Source organism: Pavona decussata, unplaced genomic scaffold (genome assembly GCF_977016875.1).
Source record: "Pavona decussata unplaced genomic scaffold, jaPavDecu1.1 SCAFFOLD_100, whole genome shotgun sequence".
In the NCBI taxonomy this organism is placed as follows: Eukaryota; Metazoa; Cnidaria; class Anthozoa; order Scleractinia; family Agariciidae; genus Pavona; species Pavona decussata.
In genome coordinates this window covers 1,011,228-1,037,500 of record NW_028145515.1, presented here as the reverse complement: position 1 = coordinate 1,037,500, position 26,273 = coordinate 1,011,228, and the positions used below count along the sequence as shown (strand labels likewise).

Here is a 26,273-nt window from a genome sequence, read left to right as displayed (position 1 = left end):
GTATACTTCGTGTGTTATTCGCTCACTCTTTCAGGTTTCTTTGCCATCACTCTACCTCAACGTTTTAATTTTTTTCTCTTTCAGCCAAGAATTGACCAGTACTTTGCTCAAATCCAAAGAATAATTCAAGCGAGGATAACCTCTTCTCGCGTGAGATTCATGATGCAGCATATTGTCGACTTAAGGGAGAATGATTGGGTGTCTCAGTTGGAGGACAACGACCCTAAGACGATTGATCAGATACGCGCAGAGGCTGCTATCCACGCCGAATGGGGTCAGCTAGGTAAGACTTTTCCTTCAATTCTAAGCATTTCCACTTACAGCACAGGCAGTCCAACCTCACGTCGCGATAGAGCGACTAATAATTGACCTTTCCGGCGTTAGATTTCACATGTAGGGTCATGTGACTTCTAATGTAAACACTAATCACTTGTCACTAGTAGGACGATGACCTTTGAGTGCAGGCGGTATTGGGTTACAGGCGGCCGTTGAGAATTCGAGCGCTTTATAAATTTTAACATTCATTCAATAAAATGACCAAAATTAACTCACCGCTGGCGTATTCGTTTGTATTTTGGGTTTATTCACCGTTTTGGTTTTCTTTGAAACTGCCTCTATGGAATAACGTTTGTAATTATTAATTCATATTGTGAATTGTGGGAAAGTACCAAACTTCAAAGAGGGGGTCTTTATTGATAAACTTCCCTGCTTTGTGTTGTTTTTCTTAGAATATTCAGTAAAATATAAAAACGTGTAGTTTCCAGTTGCCACATAGAAGTACATGGCAAAGGATCAAGAGGTCTATGGTACTATCTACTACTATGGTACCCTTAATTTAAGTTATCATTTTCATGCTCTTTAGGTTTACGAAATAAAGAGACACGACAACTCAACCAGTCAACAAGATTTGAGGACTTGAATGGTGGGCAGTGTCAGGTGAAGTTCAAAACCTCCCTCACATGGTTTCTCGTTTTGAAGACAATGTATCAGTGAATTGGAAAATCACTTTGTTTTCTGCATATGTTTGTAATATGGGGCACGTCAATCAAATACAAAGAATTGGCAAGAGTTTTCTAATGTTAGTGCTGAGCTTTCAAGTTAATTACGGACAATATTATTAATTTTTGACAAGCTAAAGGGACCCGGCGAGTCTACCTCACCAAATCCATAACAAAACAAGACGCTGTAGGAGCGTATACTTGGGCGTCGTTGCATTAGGCGTATTTGAGTATCAACATTAGTTCAGTCTTTGATGACAGGTGAACGAAAAAACACTTAAAGATTAAAAACGTTCTCTGGTTAAAAATTGAAAAACTATAAGCTTTCGACAACCGTCAGGACTGTTGTGTTGAAGACGACAGGATGGTTTGCGAAAGCTCATACCTTTTCAATTGTTAACCTGAGAACGTTTTTGATCTTTAATCATCACGAATCCTGGTTACGGCTTTTCAATTTTCTTACGAAAAAAACTTGCTGTGAGTCTAAGGTATCGCTTTGTACGTGTTTCGATGCGATCGTGCGCCCAGTAGAATACCAGTGAAAAAACTGAAACGCCTATCACAGGAAGCCCGGAAAATTTGTGTGTAAAAGTAGACGCAAAAATATTTTGTTGTGAAAAATTCCTCGATATCTTGGATGCAAAAAATGGTTACAAAATCTCGTTTATCGCAAATACAATTACACAAACCCGTGAAATCCAACAAGATTGTTATTTTTGCTAAGAAATAAACTTCGCCTGACGAGATCTCCAGTCAGTTACGTTATTTTAACTGGAACACTTTTTCTTTGGTTGACTAGGTACAGTTACCTTCATAGTTTTCCCTGTCACATCACTACTATCATCAAACACAATTACAATAGATTTTGCTGATGATGCACAATTGGAACGTGCTAAAATACACGACTATATGAAAAGGGATAACGTGCAATAAAAGAGGAGTATTTCGACACTTTCTTTTCTGGATATTAATACAAACAGAAAAATCACTATATTTACCACAAGAGGTACGAAAGTGGAGTAATTGCTTTCCATTTTCCTTTGTTGACGACGTGTCTCTTTTGGTAAACACAAGATAGCTACTGATCCCTGCTACTGGCAGCTTCTTCTTTCGCTTCTTCTTCTTTAGACATAGACATCACCATTCTTACATTGATCACCAGCTGTGCGAATCCTAACAATGTTAACGTTTCTGCAAATGCCTGTACTCAAACTTTTGTCCATTCCACCCGTAGTGTCCTCACATTCTGGTTGCTTATTTTGTCCATTTGATATCACTGAATGTATCTTCAATGTCCTTGCTCTTTTTTTTTTTTTTTTTTTTTTGGGGGGGGGGGGGGGGTTCGTGCACCAAGCTGTTCCGAAAACGCTCAACATCATTTAGCGTGCGAGGTGAGTCTACCACGAACGGCGTACTAGACCACATTTTTAACGCAGTATTGACTCACCTTGAGTGTCAAAAAGCCATCATCTCGGTCCAACCGCAAGGTAAACAAGCAAACGGCCCCTTGATCGCTTTCACTCCATAAATCACGCTTCGATCGCATTTTGCAAATGAAGTATAAACTTTGTCACATGGTCATCTCTGTCACCAAAATAACGGATTAAATGATTCCCCTTGCGGTTTCAAGCCGCAAATCACAGACACGCCAATTGCCGCATTTAACATGTCGTAAGCGAACTAGACAACACCGTAGGTTTTTAATTTCGTCCGTCACTTGGTTCAACCATTAACAACGCACCACATTTCGCGATGACTGAAATCATTCTTTACTTCCTTTAAAATTAACACCGACACTCCGAAACACTTTCTTACATGTCCAAAAATATTATCTGCAAAGTTTATGAATATTAGTACGCATCCATACTATTAAACAGAATCAAAACTTAAACTTTGTCGCGCGTTCGCGATCCATCGACAGATACAGTAAACGGCCTGGTCTTGCCCCACACTTAACGCACGCGCATTAGAGCGCGATTGCACTTTGACGGCTACATAGAAAACCGCCGAATTTAATACTTGGGCTCCACATGACTTCCAAGTAAAAATTTTAAAATAGAAAAAAAATTAGTAAACGAACTGTGATGACAAAGTGAATAAATCAAGAAGTTAGTAATCAATGGGAATTGCAGTGGAAATGTTGCGTCTCGGGGATGGAGCACAGCAGTAGAACCCGGAGAAAACATTCAACGAACTGGGTGACTTAAATGCTCTTGGTCGTATTGGGAACGACGAACAACATGAAAATTCAGGCTGCAAATGTGGAATTAAGTGCAGTGTTCAAAATATAACTGGTTGAACGCGATTTTCAAAAAAAAAAAAGGCCAAATAATCTTTGTCTACTTATACCCACATAAATAGACTTTCGTACCTCTGAATAACTCTTTGAGCAAGGGCAAAACCCAACAACAGAGGTCTCAGCCAATGTAAAATGTGATGCCAAGTTGTGGAGTTTGAGCCCAGCACTCACTAATGAAAGGAGATTGCTCTCATTTCGTTTTTTTTTTTTTTTGCAAATGAAGTGATGGTGGATGGTTATCTTACCTCCTTTGTTCAAGCTTCAGCTCAGTATTCTAGCAATTTCTTGATAGAAGTTGTGCATACCACTTTTCTAAGCTTGATAAGATTCCTGTTTAATTAAGACCAAACTGCCAAGCTTAAATTAATGGATGTAGGGCCGTGGCCAGCATGAGGAAAGACGAGGCACTTGTTGCTCCTCTAAGTTTTATCCCGAAATTAAAGAAATATAGAGTTAGTAACAACAATTTAATGTTTTTCCAAGTAGCTTTTACAATTGCCTCGTGAAAGCAATCCTAATAAGATGAAAGAATATAGGGAAGAATTCAAATGATTCAAGAGGGCAATTTTTTCAAAATTAAACGTGTCAACAAATTAAAAATTCTTCAGATGCAGCTGGAGTGCGGGAATGTAAAGAATTTCGACTTGTGAGTTCGCAACATAATTTCCATCCTCGTGCATCTTAAGCAACAGCCATAAGTTCTGGTTGCCTGCATGACCCCTACTCCATGTTGGCCGCATAAAGCACCATTCCCACGCTCATGGCGCTTTACAAATATATGTGTAAAACAATACAGTCAGTAATAAAATCTATTTACGAAAAGAACAACATTTAAGTAACCATCTAAAGTTCACAAAATATTCACAATTTCAATAAAAACAACGAGTAGCTGTCCACAAAATGTTCAAAGAGGTATGTGTTAAGGCCTCCTTTGAAGCTCTCGGTAGAGTTTGACTTGCACTAGGCAAGTGGCAGATTGGTTCATAACCTTGGGGCACATACACAATAAATGCCCTATCACCATAGGTCTTTGTGAAAAAGTTCGGTTGATCTAATATAATAAAGCAAAACATAATATTTTTAGACCCCATAGGGACTTGCGTTTTATACAAGTACAAAACAGTCTTATTATTAACACTGTAATTTTCATCAACTTTCAATGACAGAGTTTCCAGCGTTGCACTGGAGGACGCAGAGAAAGCAGAGGGTTTTCCGATTTCTCACCTAGGGCCGCAGCTTCAACCGCTGAGGTCACGGTGGCTGAGCCATCTTACGCTGCTGCAGCAACTAGAGAAATAATGGAGAGAAAAGCGCTATCCATTGTTGACGAGTACCTTAACATCAGGGACTTGAAGGTTGGTTCATTATAGTGCATCATAAATTTGTACTCCACGCCAGCAACTGAATCGTAACAAAGTTGGGCTAGTTTTGAATATGTGGTTTTCTTTTTCTAAAGGAGACGACTAAAAGCCTTAAAGAACTTCAGTCCCAATCAACACACCATATTTTTGTCATTACGGCCTTTAACCACACTATTGAGAAGACGTTTGCAGATAGAAATGCTACTGGCAAGCTTCTACTGTTTTTGGTGCACGATGGTGTTCTCACAGCTCAACAGTACCTGATTGGGTATGTTTGATTGTATGAAGTACAAGTTCTCTTCTTCTGGGGCAAATTAGCTTCTCTTGTAAGGTTTTGCGCTGATAGTTGAGACTGCATCGTCGTCTAAAACAAATGCCGCTGCTACATATTTATTTCGTAAATTTTATCAATTAGAGTAGGTTTTTTAATGTGACTATGAAGTTTCTTTAATATATATATGTATTTTTCTCACATTTGTAATTGGCATTTTTATAGAGTTGTAAAGCATTGAGACTTAGTGTAATGCTTAATTATATTAATTAACATATGGGAGTCCAGTAAAATTCGATAGATAGATAGTTTAATAATCAATACATGGCAGCCCGAAGGCTGAATTGCGTATTTACAATTAATAAATTCGATAAAAAGTACATAAAAGTGTATAATTAGAAACTTACATAAGAGCCCTACATTCTTCGTCTTCGGGCATGCGCATGTAGTTCGTAAACACACTTCAGTAAAGTAGGTACGTTTCCTAGTTCGTTTAATTTGGAGAGACATTTTAATGTTAAATAATAAAATTCACTGCTATAACACACACATACTGGAAGTTCTAGTTCTACATTAAAGTTTTTGCGTTTCAGATACTTTAAATACATGTAGCTCTGTTTTGTTTGCAGGCTAGATCAAATCTTTGAATTTGCTGAAGATAGAGAAATCGATGTCCCACACTTATGGAAATACTTAGGAGAGCTACTGGGCCCAACAGTCTTTGGTGCACATATCAATCTGGACGAGTTATTTAAAAGTGTGTTAACATATGTGCCAAAACACAAAGCGGCCGAGCTGTTTGCACACATGCTGCAGTGTGCCACAAATGACATGGTAAGTTTAATTCAATATGACATTAACATTTTTGAGGTTTTACGTTTTTGCTATATTTAGGAATTTCTTTTTAATCCATGAAAAATAGATTTATCTAAAGAAGTAAAGTAGGTAGCAACCTCGTTCCCAGGTCTCTCCTCTTAACCTCTCTAGGACGTTAAGAGGAGAGACCCTGGGAACGAGGTTGAGTAGGTAGAAAAGCGAAATTTACAAAACGCTGTGTGGTAACCTGCTATCCGAAGAAAATCAGCGGAAGCCATAGCTTGAAAAATGGCACTTGATCACAGTGTAACTGTTTATAGGCGTTTAATAAAGCATTATATTGTATGACATCCAGTTTCTTATTCTTTGTGATTTGAAGGTACGGCCCAATTTATACTGCGCATTTCAGTATTCAAATATAATTCAAGCCCCCGAAAAGGTCACAGTTAAATCAGCCCGAAAGACCGCACAAACAGGAAGTAGTACATTTAATTGCCAGGTGTGAATAGCATTAAAGTGGACTGAAATTCAAAACGTAGACTAGACGGAAGCTCTCAGAAACAAAATCAGTAGTGCAACGTTTGAGGGTGCACCTCTCTGACCAGCAGCTGTGCAATTGAGTTGGTTTCGTGAAACCTATTCTTGAATACGGATTGGCCGGGAACGGAAGGGTGGTAAATATTTACGGGTGTACCTAAATTTCGGAATCCGAAATAAAAAGAAAAATCAAAATTCGTCGTCTGTTACGGACCTGCCAAGGCCGGTGAATAACATGTTTTTTTTTTTTTGTTTTTTTTAGTTTTTTAGTTTTTTTAGATGATTGAGGCGAATGGTTCTTCGAACAGTCTATGCGCGCTACGTCACACTATCACTCTCTAGTTAAATTTTGCTTATGAAGAAAGCCGTGCGTATAAACCTCAGGGAGAAAGGCTTGACCAACGATAAAACAGACTTGAAACATATCCTGGAGTAATAAGTGAAAAAAATTTCCGTGATGTTTCATGGCAAGAAGTACAGATAGGGTGTCAGGAAAACGCAGGGTCGGGGTCTCTCGTTTTTTTTTTTATAATAATAATAATAATAATAATAATAATAATAATAATAATAATAATAATAATAATAATAATAATAATAATAATAATATATTCGCTATCACCAAACGGATCAAACATGAATTATACACTGAGCTTCATAAGAAGGGCTTTCAATCGTTTTCCACTTGATCAACCATCACCCTCTACAACACGTTGGAAGGGCGTTTTTTTTTTAAATTTGAATGCAGTTTTTAAATTTACATGTCAGTTTTGAACATCGCCAACGAGATTTCAGAGTTCCCGTAGAAATTTCCGTAGGTTATTGACGGCATAAACCTATGAATTTTTCTTTACATTACATCATTAAGTATTTCAAGAATACCAATTGTCTCCCAAGTATTTTGAATCTTTTTTTTTTGTTTTTTTTCAGTTAATGCGTCTTTTTCGGAAAGATTTCCAGGGGAATGTTCGACGCTCCATCGGACGCGTCTCCTTCATCCGTTTGAGAGCTACGCTCCTTGTTCGTTTCCTGCTTCTTTCCGCGGCTTCCTTTTTCTTTGATGGTTTTTGGGCATCTCAAATGGATAGCAAATATATTTTAACTGCCATTTGAGGCTGCGAAACTGGAAAGATACTACGAGTACATTTTAGGCGTGACCGCTATCTTTCGTGCCTCGTCCCAGTCCCCAAGTTTTTGAACTTTGCTTATTCATCGTCTGTGTTTTCGTTTTCTTTCTCCCTCCCTTTCTCTTCTTTCCACGTTTGTCGGCATATTCAACGAGTACAGGTTTCCTTGAAAATTTTCGGTTTGTTTTTCTAAAAAGCAACTGGCCACGCAACTTCCCGCAAAAGAAGGGTTAACTTAAATGTGGCATTTCACAAATGGCATACATGGAGGGCCATACGTACGTACGGACGGTTGCACAATGACCTCATAACCTAACCAATATTTTTTTGCATTCACGGGTTATCAATTTCTGTTAGCTATGGAGCTAAAATGAGTTCCAAATCGTCTGTTGCTGCGTAGGTCGTCTCTGAATCTGCTTCAGAGGACGACATTGTCGATTCTGGTACAAGTTCGACTTCGTTCGAATCAATTTTATCGCTCATAGACTACGATCAACAAAGAGAATAAATGCAGCACCAAGCAGCGCTGAATTCTCGGTTGTTGTTTTGACGTCACAATTCTGGTTCGCTCCAAACCTCTCCTTTCTTGGCCGTAAACCAAACTTTTTAAAATTCGATAGGTCATATAAATTCAAGGTTTAAATCAAATCACAAAATTTTTGCGCAGAAATGATCCAGATAATAATATTTATTTGAGCGAAAAAAAAAATGGAGGGGGTGGTGGGGTGGGGTGCACTTTAAAAAATTAATTATCTGTCCATCTGAACACAGATTTGATATTGATTGGCTGTTAACAGTGAGTACAGCTTTATAAAGCCATTATACTTATTTTATTGTCAAGTGCTGACGATTTTTTCTTCATCTTATCTAGAGTCTTGAAGATGTGTCTGCCATTTTGCATAGATATAATGTTACGCTAGAGACCTTCTGCAGTTCAGAGGAAGAAGCAAGGAAATTAGCCGGGGAGAAGGTACGTGAAGTTGCGTATTGAACTTGAATAAACACCCTCCTGCAGCGTTATTGCAAACTCTTACCTGAGATGAAGCGTTTATCCAACTGACGCGTTGAATTATGCCGGCGCGTTTGTGTCAAAATTTTTTAATGTGCAACTAGCTAGAAATTCGCAACAAATTAATCGCAATGAAAATGCCACGTTCAAACACAACGGCAATAAACTTTATTAGAACGGAAATACAATAAAACGGAAGGAGCATTAGAGAGAGTTTGGGTTCAGGGTGGCGGGATCGAACTTCCTTGCAAATACTTTCAGTCTTCGCACCGAAGGAATTCAAGGTGCGAGTGAAGAGCGAACTGCGTAAAAGACAATAAACTTCAACTCTTGTTGACCGCATTGCTTTAGTGCACTGAATCATTCTTTTATGAATAAAAAAGGCTTCCTGATGATGGGGATTGTGTGTAGTTTGCTTTGGTGTATATAATTGAGGATAATTTCCAAATACAAGTCCCCGGGGGCTTATTATGGGAGGTATTTTTGCGTTTCAGATTTAAGGGGGCTTCTATGTGGAGGGGGTTATTTTCGAAATTTTACGGCAATAATAATAATAATAATAATAATAATAATAATAATAATAATAATAATAATAATAATAATAATAATAATAATAATAATAATAATAATGATAATACAGTCGAACCTGTATATAACGGCCACCCTCGGGACTTGAGCAACTGGCCGCTTAATACAGGTGGCCGCTCAATACAGGATCACTAAAAATACTAAATGGGCGTTGTCTAATGTCAATTTTAATGGTGTCTATCATACAAAAACTTTTCATGCGAAAAAACAACTGGACAATCAACACTCTTTCAAGAGATCAATACTTTAAACAAAGTTCAGTGCCAACTTGTAACTTAATGGTATAATATACGTAACATTGTGTAAAAGCACTGTGCAGTAAATTGTCCTCTACTCTTGTACGGTGTACAGTACTGTATTTCTAACTCACTCACTTACGTGACTTGCAGTTCACAACAAAATATCTCATTCCGTCATTTCATAGTTGTTACGATCGAAGTGGAGTTATAACGGTAATGTTGCTAATTAAAAGTAACACAATATATAACAAAATTCTTCAAGTTAAAAAAGGAACTGAGGGTAAGAATTACAGCGACTTAAACAAGTGGGACACGTGCGTTTGGCACCTCGAAATTTGAAACTTTTGTTTGTAGAGCAAGTCGTTGACTGCCGGCACTCCCAGCGACAATTCCTGTTATCCATGGTACTGTGTATATGGCTTTTCCATTCAAGGGTGGCCGCTTAATACAGGTAAAAATAACAAAGAAAGACAAACATGGGACTGCTACAGGGTGGCCGCGGCCGCTTAATAGAGGTGGCCGCCTAATACAGGTACCAAATACAGCGTTTGTATGCGCGAAAAATCGGGGCTTTAAAAAGTGGCCGCTTAATAGAGGGTGGCCGCTTAATACAGGGCCGTTATATACAGGTTCGACTGTAATAATAATAATAATAATAATTTTTTAAATGAAAATTAACAGATGTCTTTATTAAAATATTCCAAGGAAAATTGATATTTACAAGTTAAAAGAAGAAAAAAGAATAGCAGTAAACCTATTAATTCAATTGTCATTAAAAAAAAGAGTATTTCGAAGTACAACAGAGCTGTTTTCAAGCACAATATTTTTAAAAAAATAATAATAATAAATTTAAAGAAAGAATAAAAGTCATTCATGTGACCAATCATACACTAAAATGAGAAAAAACTCAGGAACCCCTTTTAATCAACCCATAATAAAGTATCTATAGCAGTCTAGGGAAATCTTGCTTGGCCCTTCCCTATTTCTAGATCCCCGTCCTTAACATCTAAGTTCCTCCTTCTCGGGGTTCTCCATCCCCTTAGGCATGGGAGCGCGCTCTGCAAGATTGCAAAGGACACTTTTGCCCTGACCCATGAAATAATAATAATAATAATAATAATAATAATAATAATAATAATAATAATAATAATAATAATAATAATATAATAATAATAATAATAATAATAATAATAATAATAATAATTAGAAAGGTGCTTGGTATCTGAAAAGAGTGATTGACTTGAGTTACGATGCCCCAGGTGCATGGTTTGCGCCCGGCTGATGCACAAAATGAACACCCACAAAGACTGTGATAGTAGAGACAGTAATAATAATAATAATAATAATAATAATAATAATAATAATAATAATTTTTTTTATAAATTTATAATAATCTCATTATTAAAATATTCCAAGTAAATTGTTATTTACAAGTTAAAAGTAGAGAAAAGAGCTGTTAAAACTTATTTATAATTCTTTTCGATTAAAAAAAAGATACTATTTTCAAGCACTTTTTTTTTTTGGAAGAAAAACGAAAAAAATCCAAATCTCATCAAGTTACTATAGTATTCTTATTCGTTTACTGGTTTTTACCTAATAAGAAAATCACATTAAACTATATTATATAAAAAGAAACAAGAAAAAGTATGTATAACAATTATAGGACCTAGATTTTGGCGAGGCATCTATCTAATTCAAAATCCGCTTCTCGAACAATTCTTCTAAGTGCTCTTCTAATTGCCCTTACCCTCTAGGACAGAGTAAAGCCGACCTAGGGATGGCTAAGGAGACTTTAGAACGTAATAATAATAATAATAATAATAATAATAAGGTTACGCTGCGCGCCCTATGTGGTTCTATTTTAGCATACATACGTTTTTTAACTGCACATAATAATTGATCAGTAATGATTTCTTGAAACATAAGCAAGCGAAAATTAAAGTTAATAGCCGACGTTTCGGCGTCATCGTGACACCATTTTCAAGGCAAAGTGGAAAAATTAATGCGAAGATTTGATTTCTATACTCTGCAGTCTCTACAAGTTAGCATATTAACAATGGATCGCAAGTTCTTCAAGTGAATACCTTTGTGCGAATCGAGTCTGTTTGCACGTTTAGGGATGGTTTAAGTTTTCTAATGAAAAGCATCTCCTTAATAAGGCAATCAAATTTGTTCGAACATTTAGCCAGCACGTGAAATTGTTCTGAAAGACGTACCTCCTTTTTAAGTCTAGCTTCTGAAGTCAAGTTCCAAGTTCTAAGCGTTTTTCTTGTCGTCACATTCGTCTTGTAAGTATTCGTCGTTTATTTCGCTTGTCGTTTTCTGTTCGCTTTGTCATTCTCATTTTCAATGTAGTTTATTTATCTCTTTTATTTTATGTTATTTTCAGTTACCCTACCTTACGTACTTGCTTTCATCAATAAATTATGTTTGGTTGGTTTGGTTGGTCGTTTGCGACGACATGAACTATTTTGGTTGCCTAGCACGTGAACATAAATATAGAAATACATCAGGCGTTTGCAATGATTGTCGCTATGCATTAGCAGACTTTCAGTGTTAACATTTGTTTTTGTGAATCGATCTTATCGTTCACACTGGACCCCGAATGAAATTTATTGCGGCTTCTGTCAGCGTTTTATAACATCGGAAGATGCTTTCAATCTTGCTTTAATTGCTATTTTGGCTTTATCCAAGTGAACGTAGATATAGAAAAACATCAAGTGTTTGCGATGATTGTCGCTATACATTAGCAAACTTTCAGTGTTTACATTTGTTCTGGTGAATCGATCTTATCGCTGGACCCCGAATGAAAAATTGATTGCGAAACTGAAGTTATAGTTTCCCATCTTACCCTTAGCTTTTCACATGTCTATGGAATTGTCTGAACATTTAAAATTAATTAATTGTCATTTTTTTTTTGCATTTTCCGTAGTGAAAACAACAACAACCGTAATGAAGCGTTTTCTATTCCAGTATTTAAAAATGCACGTGAAGTCCGCGCTTTGGTGTGATCGTTCGAGGGCTTGTACAGTTCATCATTTCAAAATCTTCAAATCCTTTCTTTCCGCGGTCGAGTGATCTTTGGACTATTTTATTTAATTTCGAACTCCAAAACCCTATAGTTTAACTGAAGGAGATCGTAAGAACTTGCCAAATTTGCCAACGTTTAAGACACATACCAAACGTTTACGACATACTGAGCGAGCGACTGATCGAGCGAGCGAGTGAATTCGCGTCACATTACGATAGCTCGTTCATTGCGCATGCGTGTATTCACGAGTTAAAAACTTTAATTTCAGTTTTATCTTGATTTAAGTAGAGGCTTTCGTAATTCAATACCTTTAACGCAATCCTCAATTCTAGACTTGCTAAGTTCCATGTCTTCTGGAGAACCTGTATCAATAGATACCTACAACTGGGGATCATCAGCGTTTGTCCCATGAACCTAGTTTAATGGCCTTAGCTCCCACGAGTCTCATGTAGCTTAGTGATAGAGCATCTGAACTAGTAATCGGAAGGTCTTTGGTTCCACTCTTGCTGGGAGCACTCAGATTTTTTTCCGTGTATGCCTGTGTCATTTACTGATTAATTCATCATTCTCATGAAAATTTAAGCTATGATGCCTAGCGATCGCACCCAAGGGAGATGTTACAATTTTGTCAAACTCATGAAACGTTTTGTGCTATCGTAGCCATTTCTGTTTATACCAGTGTCCTTCGTTTTAAGAAGTACTGACCCTTATGCGTGCTTGTTTTGTTAACAATGGTTCATATTATATCCAGAATATTGAATTTGCCCTCGGACAGGCAAGTTGGTCTTCTGAGACCACTTGTGCAACCAGCCAACATTCTGCAATAGAAGAAGAGCTGAGGACTCTTGTGTTGAAGAGAAAAGCAAGCAACTATGAAGTATTTGCCTGGATCAAAGTAAGTGGACTCGACAAACTGTAAAGTTGTTAATTTACAGTGATGAATTAAGCGGTTTGTCATATTTAGACCATCCAGACTTGATTCAAGAACTTTTTAATCTTTCCACACTTTTTGATACTCAGTCAGGTCTCATTTTATTTTCACTGGAACGACTGAATTTCAGTGTTCACGAAACCATTGCTCGTGGAAAGTCGCTCAGGTGTCACTGAGTGGGATGAGTTTGTAGCCGTACTTATTGTGGTGGAGTTTTATAGAGAAACCATACTATCAGGGTTTATTTTTGAGTGCGACGTTGTGTGATTACCGTAGACAAAAAAGATATGGGTACATTAAGTTGTATAAATGTGCCGACCGTTGTGCGCAAATTTCAGCCAGGAAGGCCGTGTTTCCTACAAAACGATTTGACAATCAAAACCTTCTGTAAACATGGTCATATCATTTTGAAATCGTTTTGTACTATTCACCTTTGAATACAACACTGCAAATTTAATCTGCTGTCGATCAACTTATAAGCAGTTCCTGGCAATATCTCAAAATGTTAATTTTATGTCACCAATAGACCATTTCCGAGTTGCTTCGAACTTCATTATAAAAGCGAGGCTAAGTGCAAAGTTTTTGTTATGAAAATTAGTTTTCATTCATATGCAAACAAAACTGATTTTCATATGCAAAGTTTTGCACTTAGCCTCACTTTCATAGTGAGGTTCACAGCAACTCGGAAATGGCCTATTCATCGTTGATTCTTATGTTCTGTATTCAAGGCTGACATATCTTGGACCCTTTTCGTGAAAAAAGGCCTTCCACAACTTCCGAGGAGAGCCTAATGGATCCCAAAAGCTAGTTTCTAGGATGCATCCTGTACACTTCGTTCAGACTATGACAACATCAAACTGAGTTCATCAAAGATCTTTTTTGACATTGGAGCATTCTTTTCCTTGATCAGCGTTGGTTCCTTGATTTTTTTTTTTTTTTTTTTTTTTCAGAAAAACGTACCTGCTGCACATACAAAAAAATCTCCATTCATCAGAGCCCTGGTAACAGTCGTTTGTGAAGGGGCTTTACAACGAGGTAATAATATTTCTTTTTTCTTTTTGTTATTAGTTGAGAATGTATGTAAACAGGAACTCTCTTTTGGGTTAGAAATGTGCAGGGACTACTTGTTTCCCCGAAACCGAACAGATACTCGAGAGTAAAAGTTAGAGCTTGGAGGAACAGTTAGTAACCACAAAGAAATATTCTTAGAAACATAAAACAAACCAAATGTCCCTTATTATACAGTTAATTCGTGTTTTTCTATATCTTTGCTGCGATGATGACTTTTAATTTGTTGAAGGTGCCTACCAGTCAGTTGCCTTTCCATCTGAAATCAAACTTCACACCTCAGTTATTTCCGAGATAGTTGTTTTGAAAAATCTAATTGATTGAAAGCATACTGACAATATTTGAGCATATGGTGTAGGCTACTGGAATCCAGAAAGAAAATTGGGGTAGCAGTAAATTACAGTATGAATTTTTCTTTCCAAATTGAAGCTTTATTATTTCTGAAAAATGCATGGTTACTCCAAGTTTTCTTTCTGGATACCAAAAGCACTTCCCAAGTTCTGCTTTCTGCGCATAGTTTTTCAAGTTTGGAGCGTAATGAGTGCAAAATAAAGCATTTTGTGAGCCATTCACATTCGAGGAAGTAGTAATGGTTATGATTAATTAATTAACTTATTAAATGATTTATGGCAAGGATAATGGTAGCAATCACAGTTCCCGTTATGTAGAAAATTGCATCAGATTATCGTATCATCAGATCTTCACAAGCACAGTTTTCGTCATATTCTTGTGCATTCTTGTGCACATAAACTGAAAGCCCTTCAAGTTGTTCATTCTTTTTATTTTTTAACAGAAAAGGGAGGACGTTGCTTATGCAACATTGATAAATTCAAAGATAGAAAACCTCTTCTTCAAAGATATATTTGCAAGCAGGCCAATCTAGAGCTGGAAGCGCTTTACGCAGTGCAGTCACTTTTTGTTCGGTTGGATCATCCTCCAGGTATGATTTTCATGCGCTGTGAGACCCGCTATAACTAACACCCGCACTTGAATTTGTTTTTAAAGGGGCTTATCTAGTAAAGGCGAGATCAAAATTTGTCATTTTGTAATGCCTTTAACCTAGCCCGGTAGACTACGAATATGTCCACCTTTAATCGCTCCCAGCTGCTCTTAACGATGAGATGCCACGATATTTAAAGGCTACTAAATCAGTGACCAAACTGTTTGCAATTCATATTGTGATTGGCTGAATCCACTGAGGTAAGCCCAACTATCGATCGTTATTCAGTCTTGGAAAGCATGCATGCAGTTGGACGTCCCTTCTCTGGCTAGTGTTTGTTGCTGTTTCTACAGGGCAGCCATCCTAATTCTGTGCTGAGACTCGACTTTGAGATTTCTGGTTATTTAGATAGTTGTTTGTTAGCAATACCCAGGCCCCTCTGCTTTAAAATTGTTTGATTGGTCTGATTGGTAAGAACGATAACTTGAGCCATTTTCAATGTAACAATACTCCAAAATTTTAACTAGCACAAAAAGAATGACTCAATGTTCTCTTAGAGTAATCATTTAGCTTGTTAAGCGTAATTTTTCTTGTGATTCGTTGCTTTTTAGCAGGGATATGAATTTTCAACGAGAACCACCTTTTTGCATCGCTGCGCTTGTAAACTTGACGTGCAGCTACGAAATTGAGCTGCTTCACCCTAAATTAACAGCGTTTCAATTAGTTTAAAGAGAAATTGAAATGCAAGTCAAACATTCTGGTATTTTGACTCTCTTCTGAGTAAAGAACAGTGCTTGAAGTAATTTTAGTTCTGTGATATTAGCCGGGGAAAACGCACAGTTCGTAATTAAGACAACATGGCGACGTCAATTGGTGAATTGGGCGGCCTATGACAAGCATCGTAAAAACGAACCAGCACAAGAATATCTCGGTGTTTAAGGCGGTGCGTGGACGAGAAAATAAAAATAGCAGCAATAAAATGATGCGACCAGCGTAACTCGTGAAGGTTTAGAAAAGACAGCTTCAATGACAGTTGAAAAAGTGTGGTGTGGTCCACAAAAGCTAGTGTTTTGAAATTCATCGTGTATAAATAAAAGGTATGGTATGGGGCTTCTTGCCCGTTACTTCATTGGCAAAAACGAAACACAAGGGGCGGAAAAAAAAAATTTGTGGACAAAGTCCCTCACCTCGTGCAAGAAATTCCTTAGTAACAGCAGCAGCAGCAGCAGCAGTAAAATGTTGCGACCAGCGTAACTCGTGAAGGTTAAGAAAAGACAACTTCAATGACAGTTGAAAAAGTGTGATATGGTCCTCAAAAGATACTTTCGAAACATCGAACTTTTGTTGCCGAGATTCCAACTTCTCCAGTACTTTATCTCACCACTCTCTAAACAGGACATTAACTCGTCTCTTTTACTCTTTACCCAACCAGGATTCATTAAGTCGTATTTTGATTGTTTATTTGACGAGGAGATTATCACAGAAGAAGTTTTCAATGCTTGGGAATGCAGTTCAGATGATGAACCTGGCAAGTTGATGGCCGTCACTGCTGCTTCCGATTTTTTTCGTTGGTTAAGAAGCTGCCCTGAGGAGACTGATGAATACTGGTGAGCAACGATAGATTTTTTGTCTGGAACTCTTTTTAGCGAAATTTCTCATCGGAAGGCCTCAACGGTCTCCGATATTCTCATGTAAAGATATATGATTTTACGGTACCAGAATTTTCAAGCTGTGCTCAGCCATGAAAACTCAAGATGTTCACTAGTTCGAGCTACGGATGATCGCACTTAATAACAAGACTTCAGTAAACTCGCTATTGCTGAGCTTTGAGTATCCGAGTAAAGCTTTTTTATTTCATCTCCACTGGTCTTGAACAGATTTCCTCGAGTCTTTTTAAAAACCTCTGGTATTCTTTCTTGCTCTTCCACCGGGGTTCTTCGTAGCCGCTACGGCGAAAATCTGGGTCACGTACTGGTATTTATTTAACTTACCAATTACGTAATAAACGAACTAGAAAGTAATAACAAAAGTAAAAACAAACTCTCTTAACTAAATAGTAACTGAAATATCGCAATGAGTGCCTTGAATTTTAAGGCATTGAACAACGAGAAGATCAACTCAATAAACGGAGGTTCGTGGTCCTCAAAAATTCAGCCGCGGTGCACATTGCATGCCGCTCGACAGAGTCTAAGCAGTTTTGCAGATAAAATGGCACCTTGATCTCATTTAATGTAGGAAAACAATCCTTTGATTGTTGTCTACGTTCCAAGGACGTGTTCTTGGTACAATTAGAGATAAGTTAAGATTTTAGGTAACAATATCTTGCAAATTGAGGGGTCAAAATTCTGTTGGGTAGGCCGTTCTGGTATTTTAACTTTAAACAATGAAATTCGAGCAATGTAAAGACTCACACTTGTATTGTTTTGCCGTTGGTTTTCTTCGGTTCATTTATCTTTGGTGATGGGAAACGAGACAATAAATGTTTTATTTATGGTGAATTGTCTACGAAATGCGATGAAAATATTAAACGTTCAAGTTTATTTATAGTGACTATTCTACTTAATGGGATGAAAATATTTAGAAGTTCAACGGTTCATGCTTCTCGTTATGTTTTTAGTGGGGTATTGTATTGGTATTGTATTGTATTGTATTGTTTTTGGTGGGGTATATGTAGTGCTGATCAAATGTTATTTTCTCCTGGTGTGAATTTGGTATGAGCAGGTGCAGGAGTTTCGCTTTGGACCGTTTCTCGTGAAACATATAACAATGAACTGTTTACATTTTACTGCTTTTGATCTTGGGTCAATCTTTCGCTGGTATTTACCTTGAAATGGCTATTCTAGTGTATCGTTTTGGGTAAAATTCCGCCATGTTTCTTACCGAATTTATACCAGCCGATGTTTTACTTTGAGTTACTCTAAAGGTCCCGCAGGACCCCTGCCTATGAATAAATTCATAAGTCGTGGTAGTTTGTTTACTCCTTAGCCTTCACATCTCTGAACTTGTGAAGTCGATTGCAATGAAAACTTGTAGGGCAGATGATGGAATTATATCATTAGTGTCCTTTTCCTGGTGGATTACGTATTACCGTGATGTTTTAAGCTACCTAAGTTGGTATTACCGAGGAGCAGTTTTTCTGTCCAAGTTTTCAGCTTGACAAGCGTCCTTACTTAAGTGATTGCATTATCTAAGGGTAAATCATAACCTCTTTTATGATGTCACAAACAATTTTTGTCGATTTTGTCAAGACTCGTTGAAAGTTATCGGCTTCTAAGGGAGTGAATATCTAAAGATTAGACTTTGAGGCGTTCGAATGACTTTTTGAAAGGGTTTTTTTTTTTAATTTAATTTTAATTTTTTTTTTGCAATTCCGCCTGTGTGGCGTCACAATAGAGTACTCTAACTTTACCTCCCTCGTGTACCATGCTCTGAAATTCTAATATCCTTGACGAAAATTTGGACACAAAATCTGATTGCCGTTTTGCGTCTCCGACGATCATACGAGTCAGCAATATATTCAACATCGTGCACTTTGTGAAGCTGTAAATGAAATTATGATAATTTGCAACAATCCAGTGCACGTGCACACCCGTTTCGGTTTCAAACAGTACCAATGGAATTTCAGTCAAGGAGGAAAGATTTTTAACTACCTGTAATGAGAACAAGGGTCCTGCGCGACCTTAAGGAGGTTCGCAGCAATTTTTCTGGCATTTGGATGAATCTTTTCAAATCAATATTTCCCACGGAAGACTTTCCCGATTTCCATCATTCTGCAACAAGGTGGTGTAGTGTGACGGAAATCGAAGCAAGCCTTCCATGCGAAATATTGATTCGAAAAGATTCACCCAAATGCCAGAAAGATTGCTGCGAGCCTCCTTAACCAAACCTCTTTGAATAGTAATATTGGAAAACTTGTTCATTTGAAGGTGTCTGTCAGCGTAAATATACTTTTTGCTCTGAGAACAAGTACTGTTTTTAGTAAGGGTTTTGAAACTTGTAAACTTGTACTCCGTAATGTATGGAAATAGGCGTGTACTTGTAGTACCGCCTTTCTTTTTGGAAAAAGAGAATTTACTGCTCTTTTGTTACTGTTACGCTTGAACCTTCATCTTAAGATTTTACATACTTCTTGTTGTCATTGTATAGTACAAATGATCACTGTAATTTTTATATTTTTCCCGTTGCTCTATTTTGGCTGGACGTTTTGAAGAACATTAATAAAACTTAAAAGAAAAGAATTACGGAAGCAGTGCATTAACGAATTTCGTCACTAACCAATCACGTAAAGGCTTACGTAAGCCTACATTAGCAGTTGATGAGGGTTTGACAGTAGGTTGTCAATCATACTCCAGCCAGCATAAAAGCAACTCGAGAAGTTCTAACATAGAGATTCTGTTAACGGAGCTGTAAGGTAAACTTGTGAAACCAGTAAATGAAGAACTTTAAAACGAAGATACCATTGTGTTTTGCTGTTAACAGATTGTACCAAAGCTGCTCCCCCAAGTTACTATTCTAAAAAATGCCCCTAAATCGAGAGATAAGTACATTCCTTTCGGGTCTCAAACTCGTCAAAATATCCAAAACTCGAGCAACTGGTTCACTCCTTTTGGACCCAAATTCGCGAAATGGGAAATAAGTTAATTTTTTTCTAGTCTTCAAATTCGTTAAAATAGCTTAAAATCGGGCCAAAAGTTAATACGTTTTTGCTCTCAAATTCGTGGAAATAGCCAGAAATCGGGCAATAAGTTCACTGCTGTTTGGGGTGAAAAAAGCTTAAAATCAATAAGTTCATTCCGTTGTGCTGTTGTTTCGTGATAGTTCTCTCCTTTCCGGTCTCAAATTAATGAAAAAAAAATCTAACTTGGCAGTAACTTTCATGAAATAAGCGAAAAATCGAGCTATAAATCAAACCTTTATGGTCTCAAATTCGAGAAAATAGCCAAAAAGGGAGCCATCAGTTCATTCCTTTCTGGTCTTTTCATATTCGTGAAGATAGCAAAATACCCATAGATACTTTCATTCCTTTCCGGTCTCAAATTAGCAAAGCTAGCCAAAACCTGACAGTAAAGTTTATTAACGCACAATAGGACAACACAAGCACAATAAAATGACAAAACATACCTAGTTTAACAAAACACTACACAACACCACAAAAATACAATAGAATTCAATACCATACAACACATCAGAAGACAAGAAAAGACAACACAACACAACACGGTACGATACGATATGGTACGATGCGATGCTAAGCCACACTTAATTTTGAATCCGAACACTGCTTTTCAAAACGTTTTCGATACTAAATGATTCTTAAAAATTTCGAAACAATTTTTGTTTCCTCGCAACAAATCTGTTTCGAAAAGAAATTTCCTTTTCACGAATTCGAGAACAAAAAACAATGAACTAATTTTTAATTACTCGATTTTTTGCTATTTTCTTGAATATGAGACCAGAAAGGAGTGTACAGTCGACTACCGATAACTCGAACCTTTTTCAATTTCCCTTGAAGGTTCGAGTTATCGGGAGATCGATTTATCGAGGGTAAGATTATATATAAAATGACCTGAAAGGAAAGGAAAATTGGTTCGAGTTAGCGCGAGGTTCAAGTTAGCGAGGGTTCGAGTTATCGGCAGTCGACTGTACTCATTGCTCGGTTTTGGCCTATTCCCACGAATTTGAGTCCAGAAATTGTCCCGCAAGCTAGTTGCTAGTTGCAGTAAAGGTTACACCGTTACAGAAATTATCACCATACGGCCTCTTAAGCTTCATACGGGCATCGAACGGAAAATGTTGAACTTTTGAAGGGATCAACTGAAAGACAGTTGAGGTTTACTCAACAAAATGACTTTACAGCAAACGAACACAGCTGATTTCCAATTAAGTCAACACACCGGCGCACCGTATTCGCCAAGAAACCAACTTACGAAGACTGAAGCAAAGGTTGTTGCAGGTCGATTTACCGGAGAATCCGTGATATAATACTTGTCTTCTAATATAATAGTTCATTATATCAGAAATATGTTACGCGAATTTCTTTCTATTCTTATCTAGCGGCAGAGTTTACCGAACGCGAATATTTAGGACATTATGGCTGGTCTGTCTACATTCTCTTTCTTTGTGTTTAGTCACTTATGTTAACATTTTAATTATGTCAAGTTCTTTGCATTAATTATGCTATCGCTTGTTATCCTGTTGGTTAATACGTGATGACGCAACTCGCTTTTGATTGGTTTGCCATCAAGATATTGTTATTTACTTATATAAGTGCGACACCACCCGGTTCGTTTGGGCGGAATCAGTAACCTAACGCACAGTCTACAGAATCAACCCTCCTCTTTTGTTATTTATAGAACCCATTCATTTCCATAGTACACTACAACGTAATACGGATTCGATTCTTTCCATCTAATCACCCTTCAAAAACAGAAAACACAAGACAACACAATAGGACAACTCCACAGCACAACCGAGTAATCTTAGAAACATTGTAAATAGTATCTTTCTCATCTTTTTCAGTATTTTCATTTATCATTTTCATTACTTTTTCCTTTTATTATTATTATTACTATTTTATTTTGTGACTATTCCTGTAAAGTAGCTGGTTAGCTAAGTGTTTAGTCACGTTAATAAACTTACTTACTTACTTACTTACTTACTTACTTACTTACTTACTTACTTACTTACTCACTTACTTACTTACTTACTTACTTACTTACTTACTTAATGAAATGACAAAACATATGTACATAACAAACACAAAACAAAGAAAGCACACTTTCGCAAGAAAACTACAAAGCACAACACAAGAGAAATACAATGAAATTCAATACAACACAACACAACACAACACAGCACGATACGATACGGTACGATGGGATGCGAATTAAGGGTACTTCCTGGGTTCGATAGGGTAAAAAAGGGAAAAAACATTTTTTTCGACCAAATAAAATTTGGGGATTTTATCTAACATTTACTGAAAAAAAAAATTGAAAAATATTAAAAAGCGCGCGAAATATTTTGGAAAACGTATTTCCATCTAAAAGTAAATAAATAAAAAAGGTGTCATAATCTTCTTAGTGCGAGACGCCCCAGAGGAAATTCTCGCGGCAAACGCTTCATCCGGGAGCTCTTATTTCAGAAATAGGCATATTTTGTTTACATCTCGCCTGCAGAAAATTTCTCACTTCGAATTTTCTATTCTTTGCCGGCGCTTCCCACATGGAAAAGTCATCAAAAAACGAAAAGACCCTGTGGATAAAATTCCAGAAGATGCCAGGGCCTAAGAAAAAGGGAAAGATAGGTTTCAGCGAAGATCGAAAACGTGATCTTGCAGAGAGCAACAAAGGCTCTTGGTTCGACCAAGAAACTCTAGTCGACGTTGAAGGTTCTGTCGAAGGTAATCAGGAAGAACTGGAGCAGCGGCCTTCAATTTAATCCACTGTTATTGGATCAAGTACACAGAGGTCGATTGCCGTGCAAAAGTCCTGCAGCCGTAACTTTGCAAGCGTCCCGTGAAATTATCAAATATCATATTCTACATCTGCTGGGCCGATTTCTTTCTTCTGCAGCGAGATAAAACCAAATAACGTTTTACTGCGCGTTTGTAATGAAACATTGGAATAAAATCAGCAAGAATTACACCGATGAAATAGAACTCAACAGAAGCGTATCAGCCCACGTGTAATACTGGAGATAGCGCGTTCTGCGTGGCCCTTTCTCTCGCTTTTTGCTCCGCTCCACGCTATCTTGAATATTTCTTACGAAGAAATCACCATCGTACCTAAATAACAGTAAAAAGGCGATTTTCTTTCATTGTACATTTCCTTTGATACGAAATGAATAATCGCTTTAGCTTGAAGCGTAAATTACATTACACGCAATAAAAACGAACAACGAACCCAATAGATTTCATCTCTGTTATCAGTGCACTCCTCCGAGGAGTGCACACTTTGGCAAACTCTCCGCTGACGCGCTTCTGGTTTCGTTAGCCTTGGTTTTTCGCGTTTTCCTGGTTGATTTTTACGTTTTCCTTTCGCCACTTTCCCCATTTCGCTCGATCACAACAGCGGAGTCTAAAACGAAATTCTGTGCTATTGTTGTTGACGCCATGGGGTCCTGTTGCTCGATTGGCTCGCCACCTAATGAGGTGTCATAATCTCCTGTGAAGGCTTGTTTTTCTTGCAAACCTTTATCGAGCGAAAACTCGCACTTGAATTTTGGCAGAGTATGTCGACTTTGAACGAATTAATAGGGTATGTAGTTTTGACGGATTGTCGTGAAATTTGGCCAGAAGATTCGAGGAATAATGACAAACAAACAGGTGTCAGGGAATTTTGATTTTCAAAATATTTTTCCCGTGGCGACTGTTTACGCAACACGACTCAAATATTTTTTGCTACTCAAACTTTAGACGAGGATATCTAAATAACCAATCAGAATTTCGAAAAAGCCTGACACCTTTTTGTTGATTGATGCCTTGTGAATAACACTGTGCAGCGATTTCGTTCTTCGCGCGGCGTTCGATAACCGATTAATTCAATGGAACGACCATCGGTCGATTCGAGGTTCTACTGGCTCCTGGCACTTAAAAAAGGAAAAGATCGCTCAATTATATTTTTTATAGGAAACTACATTTATTAAGCTTTATAATGATATATAGTTTGTTAGAGGTTTATTTAAACTTGCACGCGTACGATTTTTTTTCCAAAGGACTCCCGCGAACCCAGGAAGTATCCTTAAGCCGTATTCAATTTTAAAGCCATACAATGCTTTTGAAAATGGTTTGTATATTAAATGTTTCTTAAAATTTCGAAACAATTTTTGTTTCCTTGCAACAAATGTGTTGTGTAAAGAAACATTTCCTTTCCATGAACTCGAGAACATAAAGGAATTAACTTATTGCTCGAGTTTTGGCTATTTTCACGAACTGAAGACCGGAAAGGAATGAACTTGTTGCTAAAATGTTGGCCATTTTCACGGATTTGACACCACACCAGAGTGAACTTTTAGCCCGATTTTTGGCTATTTCAATGAATTTGAGACCAGGAGCAATAAACTTATTACTCTTTTAGGCTATTTTAACCAATTTGAGGCCAACAAGGAGTAATTTTATGGCTTTATTTTTGGCCATTTTCACGACGTTTGGTCATTTTCACGGATTTTAGTCCAGAAAGGAATGAACTTATTGCTCGATTTTTTGTTAAATAATTATTTTTTTCTTGCTTTTGTACAACTTATGGAAAAACAGAATGAGAGTTCACTTACCATAGTTGTAGATCCTCGTATGCATAAGTGGGTTGGGTGAAGGTTACTCTTAAAATAGTATCTCTATAGAAAACATTTCATTTAATTTCCTACTGAATATTGCCCAATCCATGCCCAAAAGTATGTTTATTTCGGTGGATATCTGTTCGGAAGGCCTTAAATCAACTCAGAAGTTCGGATTTAGTCGTTACTCAAGTCTACAGTTTTCTTCGGCAAATTGTCAGCTGAAGATTTCGTGGCACTGGAAACTAGTTCCCTTCGTTTTCGAAGGCAGCAAATCAGTATAGCATTTTCGAACAACAAACAACAGCTGGCAAATTGGGGGTTAAAATTCTGTTTTCTTTCTGTTTCCTAGGCCAAGGCATCCGCCGGAATAGATCAATCTGTGTTATCTTACACAAATATGTCTTTAAAAGGGCAGAAAACGTCAAAATTTTATGTATCTACTACAATGCTCTCACTGGGTGTCCCCGTTCCTTCCCGAAATTTTCCATTTGTGTCTGCCGTTTCACTGGTGTAACTCAAACTTTAAAACACACTTAGGCAATATGATCTTTCGTTAAAACTGGATTGCTGAGCAATACAATGTATATTGATTGGCTTAGCGGTCGTGAGATATTATACACTTATTGTATGGTCCCGAGGGATACAGTTAGTTTTCTTTTCGAGGGAAACATCAGGACTCGAGCAAAAACAAAACTAACAAGTTTCCCGAGGAACCATACGTTAAGTGCTTTATTATACACTCGATTGCAAAAACGTTGACACCTAAAAAGCATAAAACGTGAACGATGAGACCCAATGGCTTTATGGGTATAAGTGTACTAAATTTATTTGCATAATATTCTATTCTCGTGCGACGGTTGATGACCAAAATTTCTTGCACGTAGTGAAAGATGGAAAGTCTCGAAGTTGGCCAACAAGGGCCAATTTGAGTAACATACAATTCACGATTTGCCTAAGTTCACCACAGGCAATGAACTTTAGCAATATTTGGTAGAAAATTATTGGGAAGAATTAAGTCAGCACTGTATTATTTATTCCAAAGAATGAGAATGGTAAATTATTGATTATGGAAATGAGGTTATTGTTTAAACACTACCCACAAATCCGTTGGGTCTCATCGTTCACGGTTTACTCGTTTAGGTGTCAACGTTTTTGCAATCAAGTGTATATTGAGACTTTCCCTTCAACAATCACAGCAAAACAAACAAACAACTGAGAGGGAACGAACAACTGCGGAATTGTATCCCGGTCGGGATACATTTGTACTTGATCAGGAGCACGTGACCAAGAATCAACCGATGACATTGCTCGTTTTGTTGAGTGAAAGTCTAGGTATATAGCAACAGCTTTTGTACCACGTTCAAAATTAGCGCCATTGAAGTCTTCTGGTCGTAAAGCAAGGCAAATGAAGACCGTACAGGAAAAAATGCCATGAAAAAAGCTGTTTGTTAGTGCAGTGGAAGAATAAATGGGTGATGTTTGCGCGGACGAGTCACTATCCATCCGGGCATTTTCGCCCGACGGACACTATGCGCTGACAGTGTTTCTGGGCAGATGAACCTATCACATCACGTGATCAAATCAAACCAATCAGACTCGGAGAAGATTTAGTAGTCAACTACAAGTGGAAATATGGCTGATTCACTTTGAACGAATATTTCAAGCTGTCTGCTTCATGTTACACTGTTGTAGTATCAACTGATAAAGAGTGGAGGAAAATTCAGTTGTAACAGCACTGAATAGACCAATTTCGATGCAATAAAATTCGTACCTTGCTATAAAGCGGAA

At 37.4% G+C, this 26,273-nt stretch overlaps 1 protein-coding gene and 1 long non-coding RNA gene across 4 annotated transcripts in view; one reads left to right on the top strand and one right to left on the bottom strand.

The window, feature by feature from the left end:
* LOC146472226 (eukaryotic translation initiation factor 4 gamma 3-like) overlaps nt 1-19,815 on the top strand; it is a 45,529-nt gene extending 25,714 nt beyond the window's left edge. For all 3 annotated transcript variants that reach the window (XM_085119605.1, XM_085119603.1, XM_085119604.1), the window contains 10 exons: nt 85-283; nt 863-936; nt 4,464-4,652; nt 4,754-4,926; nt 5,559-5,763; nt 8,278-8,376; nt 13,025-13,168; nt 14,155-14,239; nt 15,066-15,212; nt 16,645-19,815. In XM_085119605.1, the coding sequence (XP_084975731.1) occupies nt 85-283; nt 863-936; nt 4,464-4,652; nt 4,754-4,926; nt 5,559-5,763; nt 8,278-8,376; nt 13,025-13,168; nt 14,155-14,239; nt 15,066-15,212; nt 16,645-16,823 (1,494 nt within the window). In that variant the 3' untranslated portion in view covers nt 16,824-19,815. The remainder of the gene's footprint in view (nt 1-84; nt 284-862; nt 937-4,463; nt 4,653-4,753; nt 4,927-5,558; nt 5,764-8,277; nt 8,377-13,024; nt 13,169-14,154; nt 14,240-15,065; nt 15,213-16,644) is intronic.
* The window catches only part of LOC146472221 (uncharacterized), a 160,568-nt gene that overhangs the window by 85,626 nt on the left and 48,669 nt on the right, over nt 1-26,273 (bottom strand). The gene's annotated exons all lie outside the window — the stretch shown is intronic.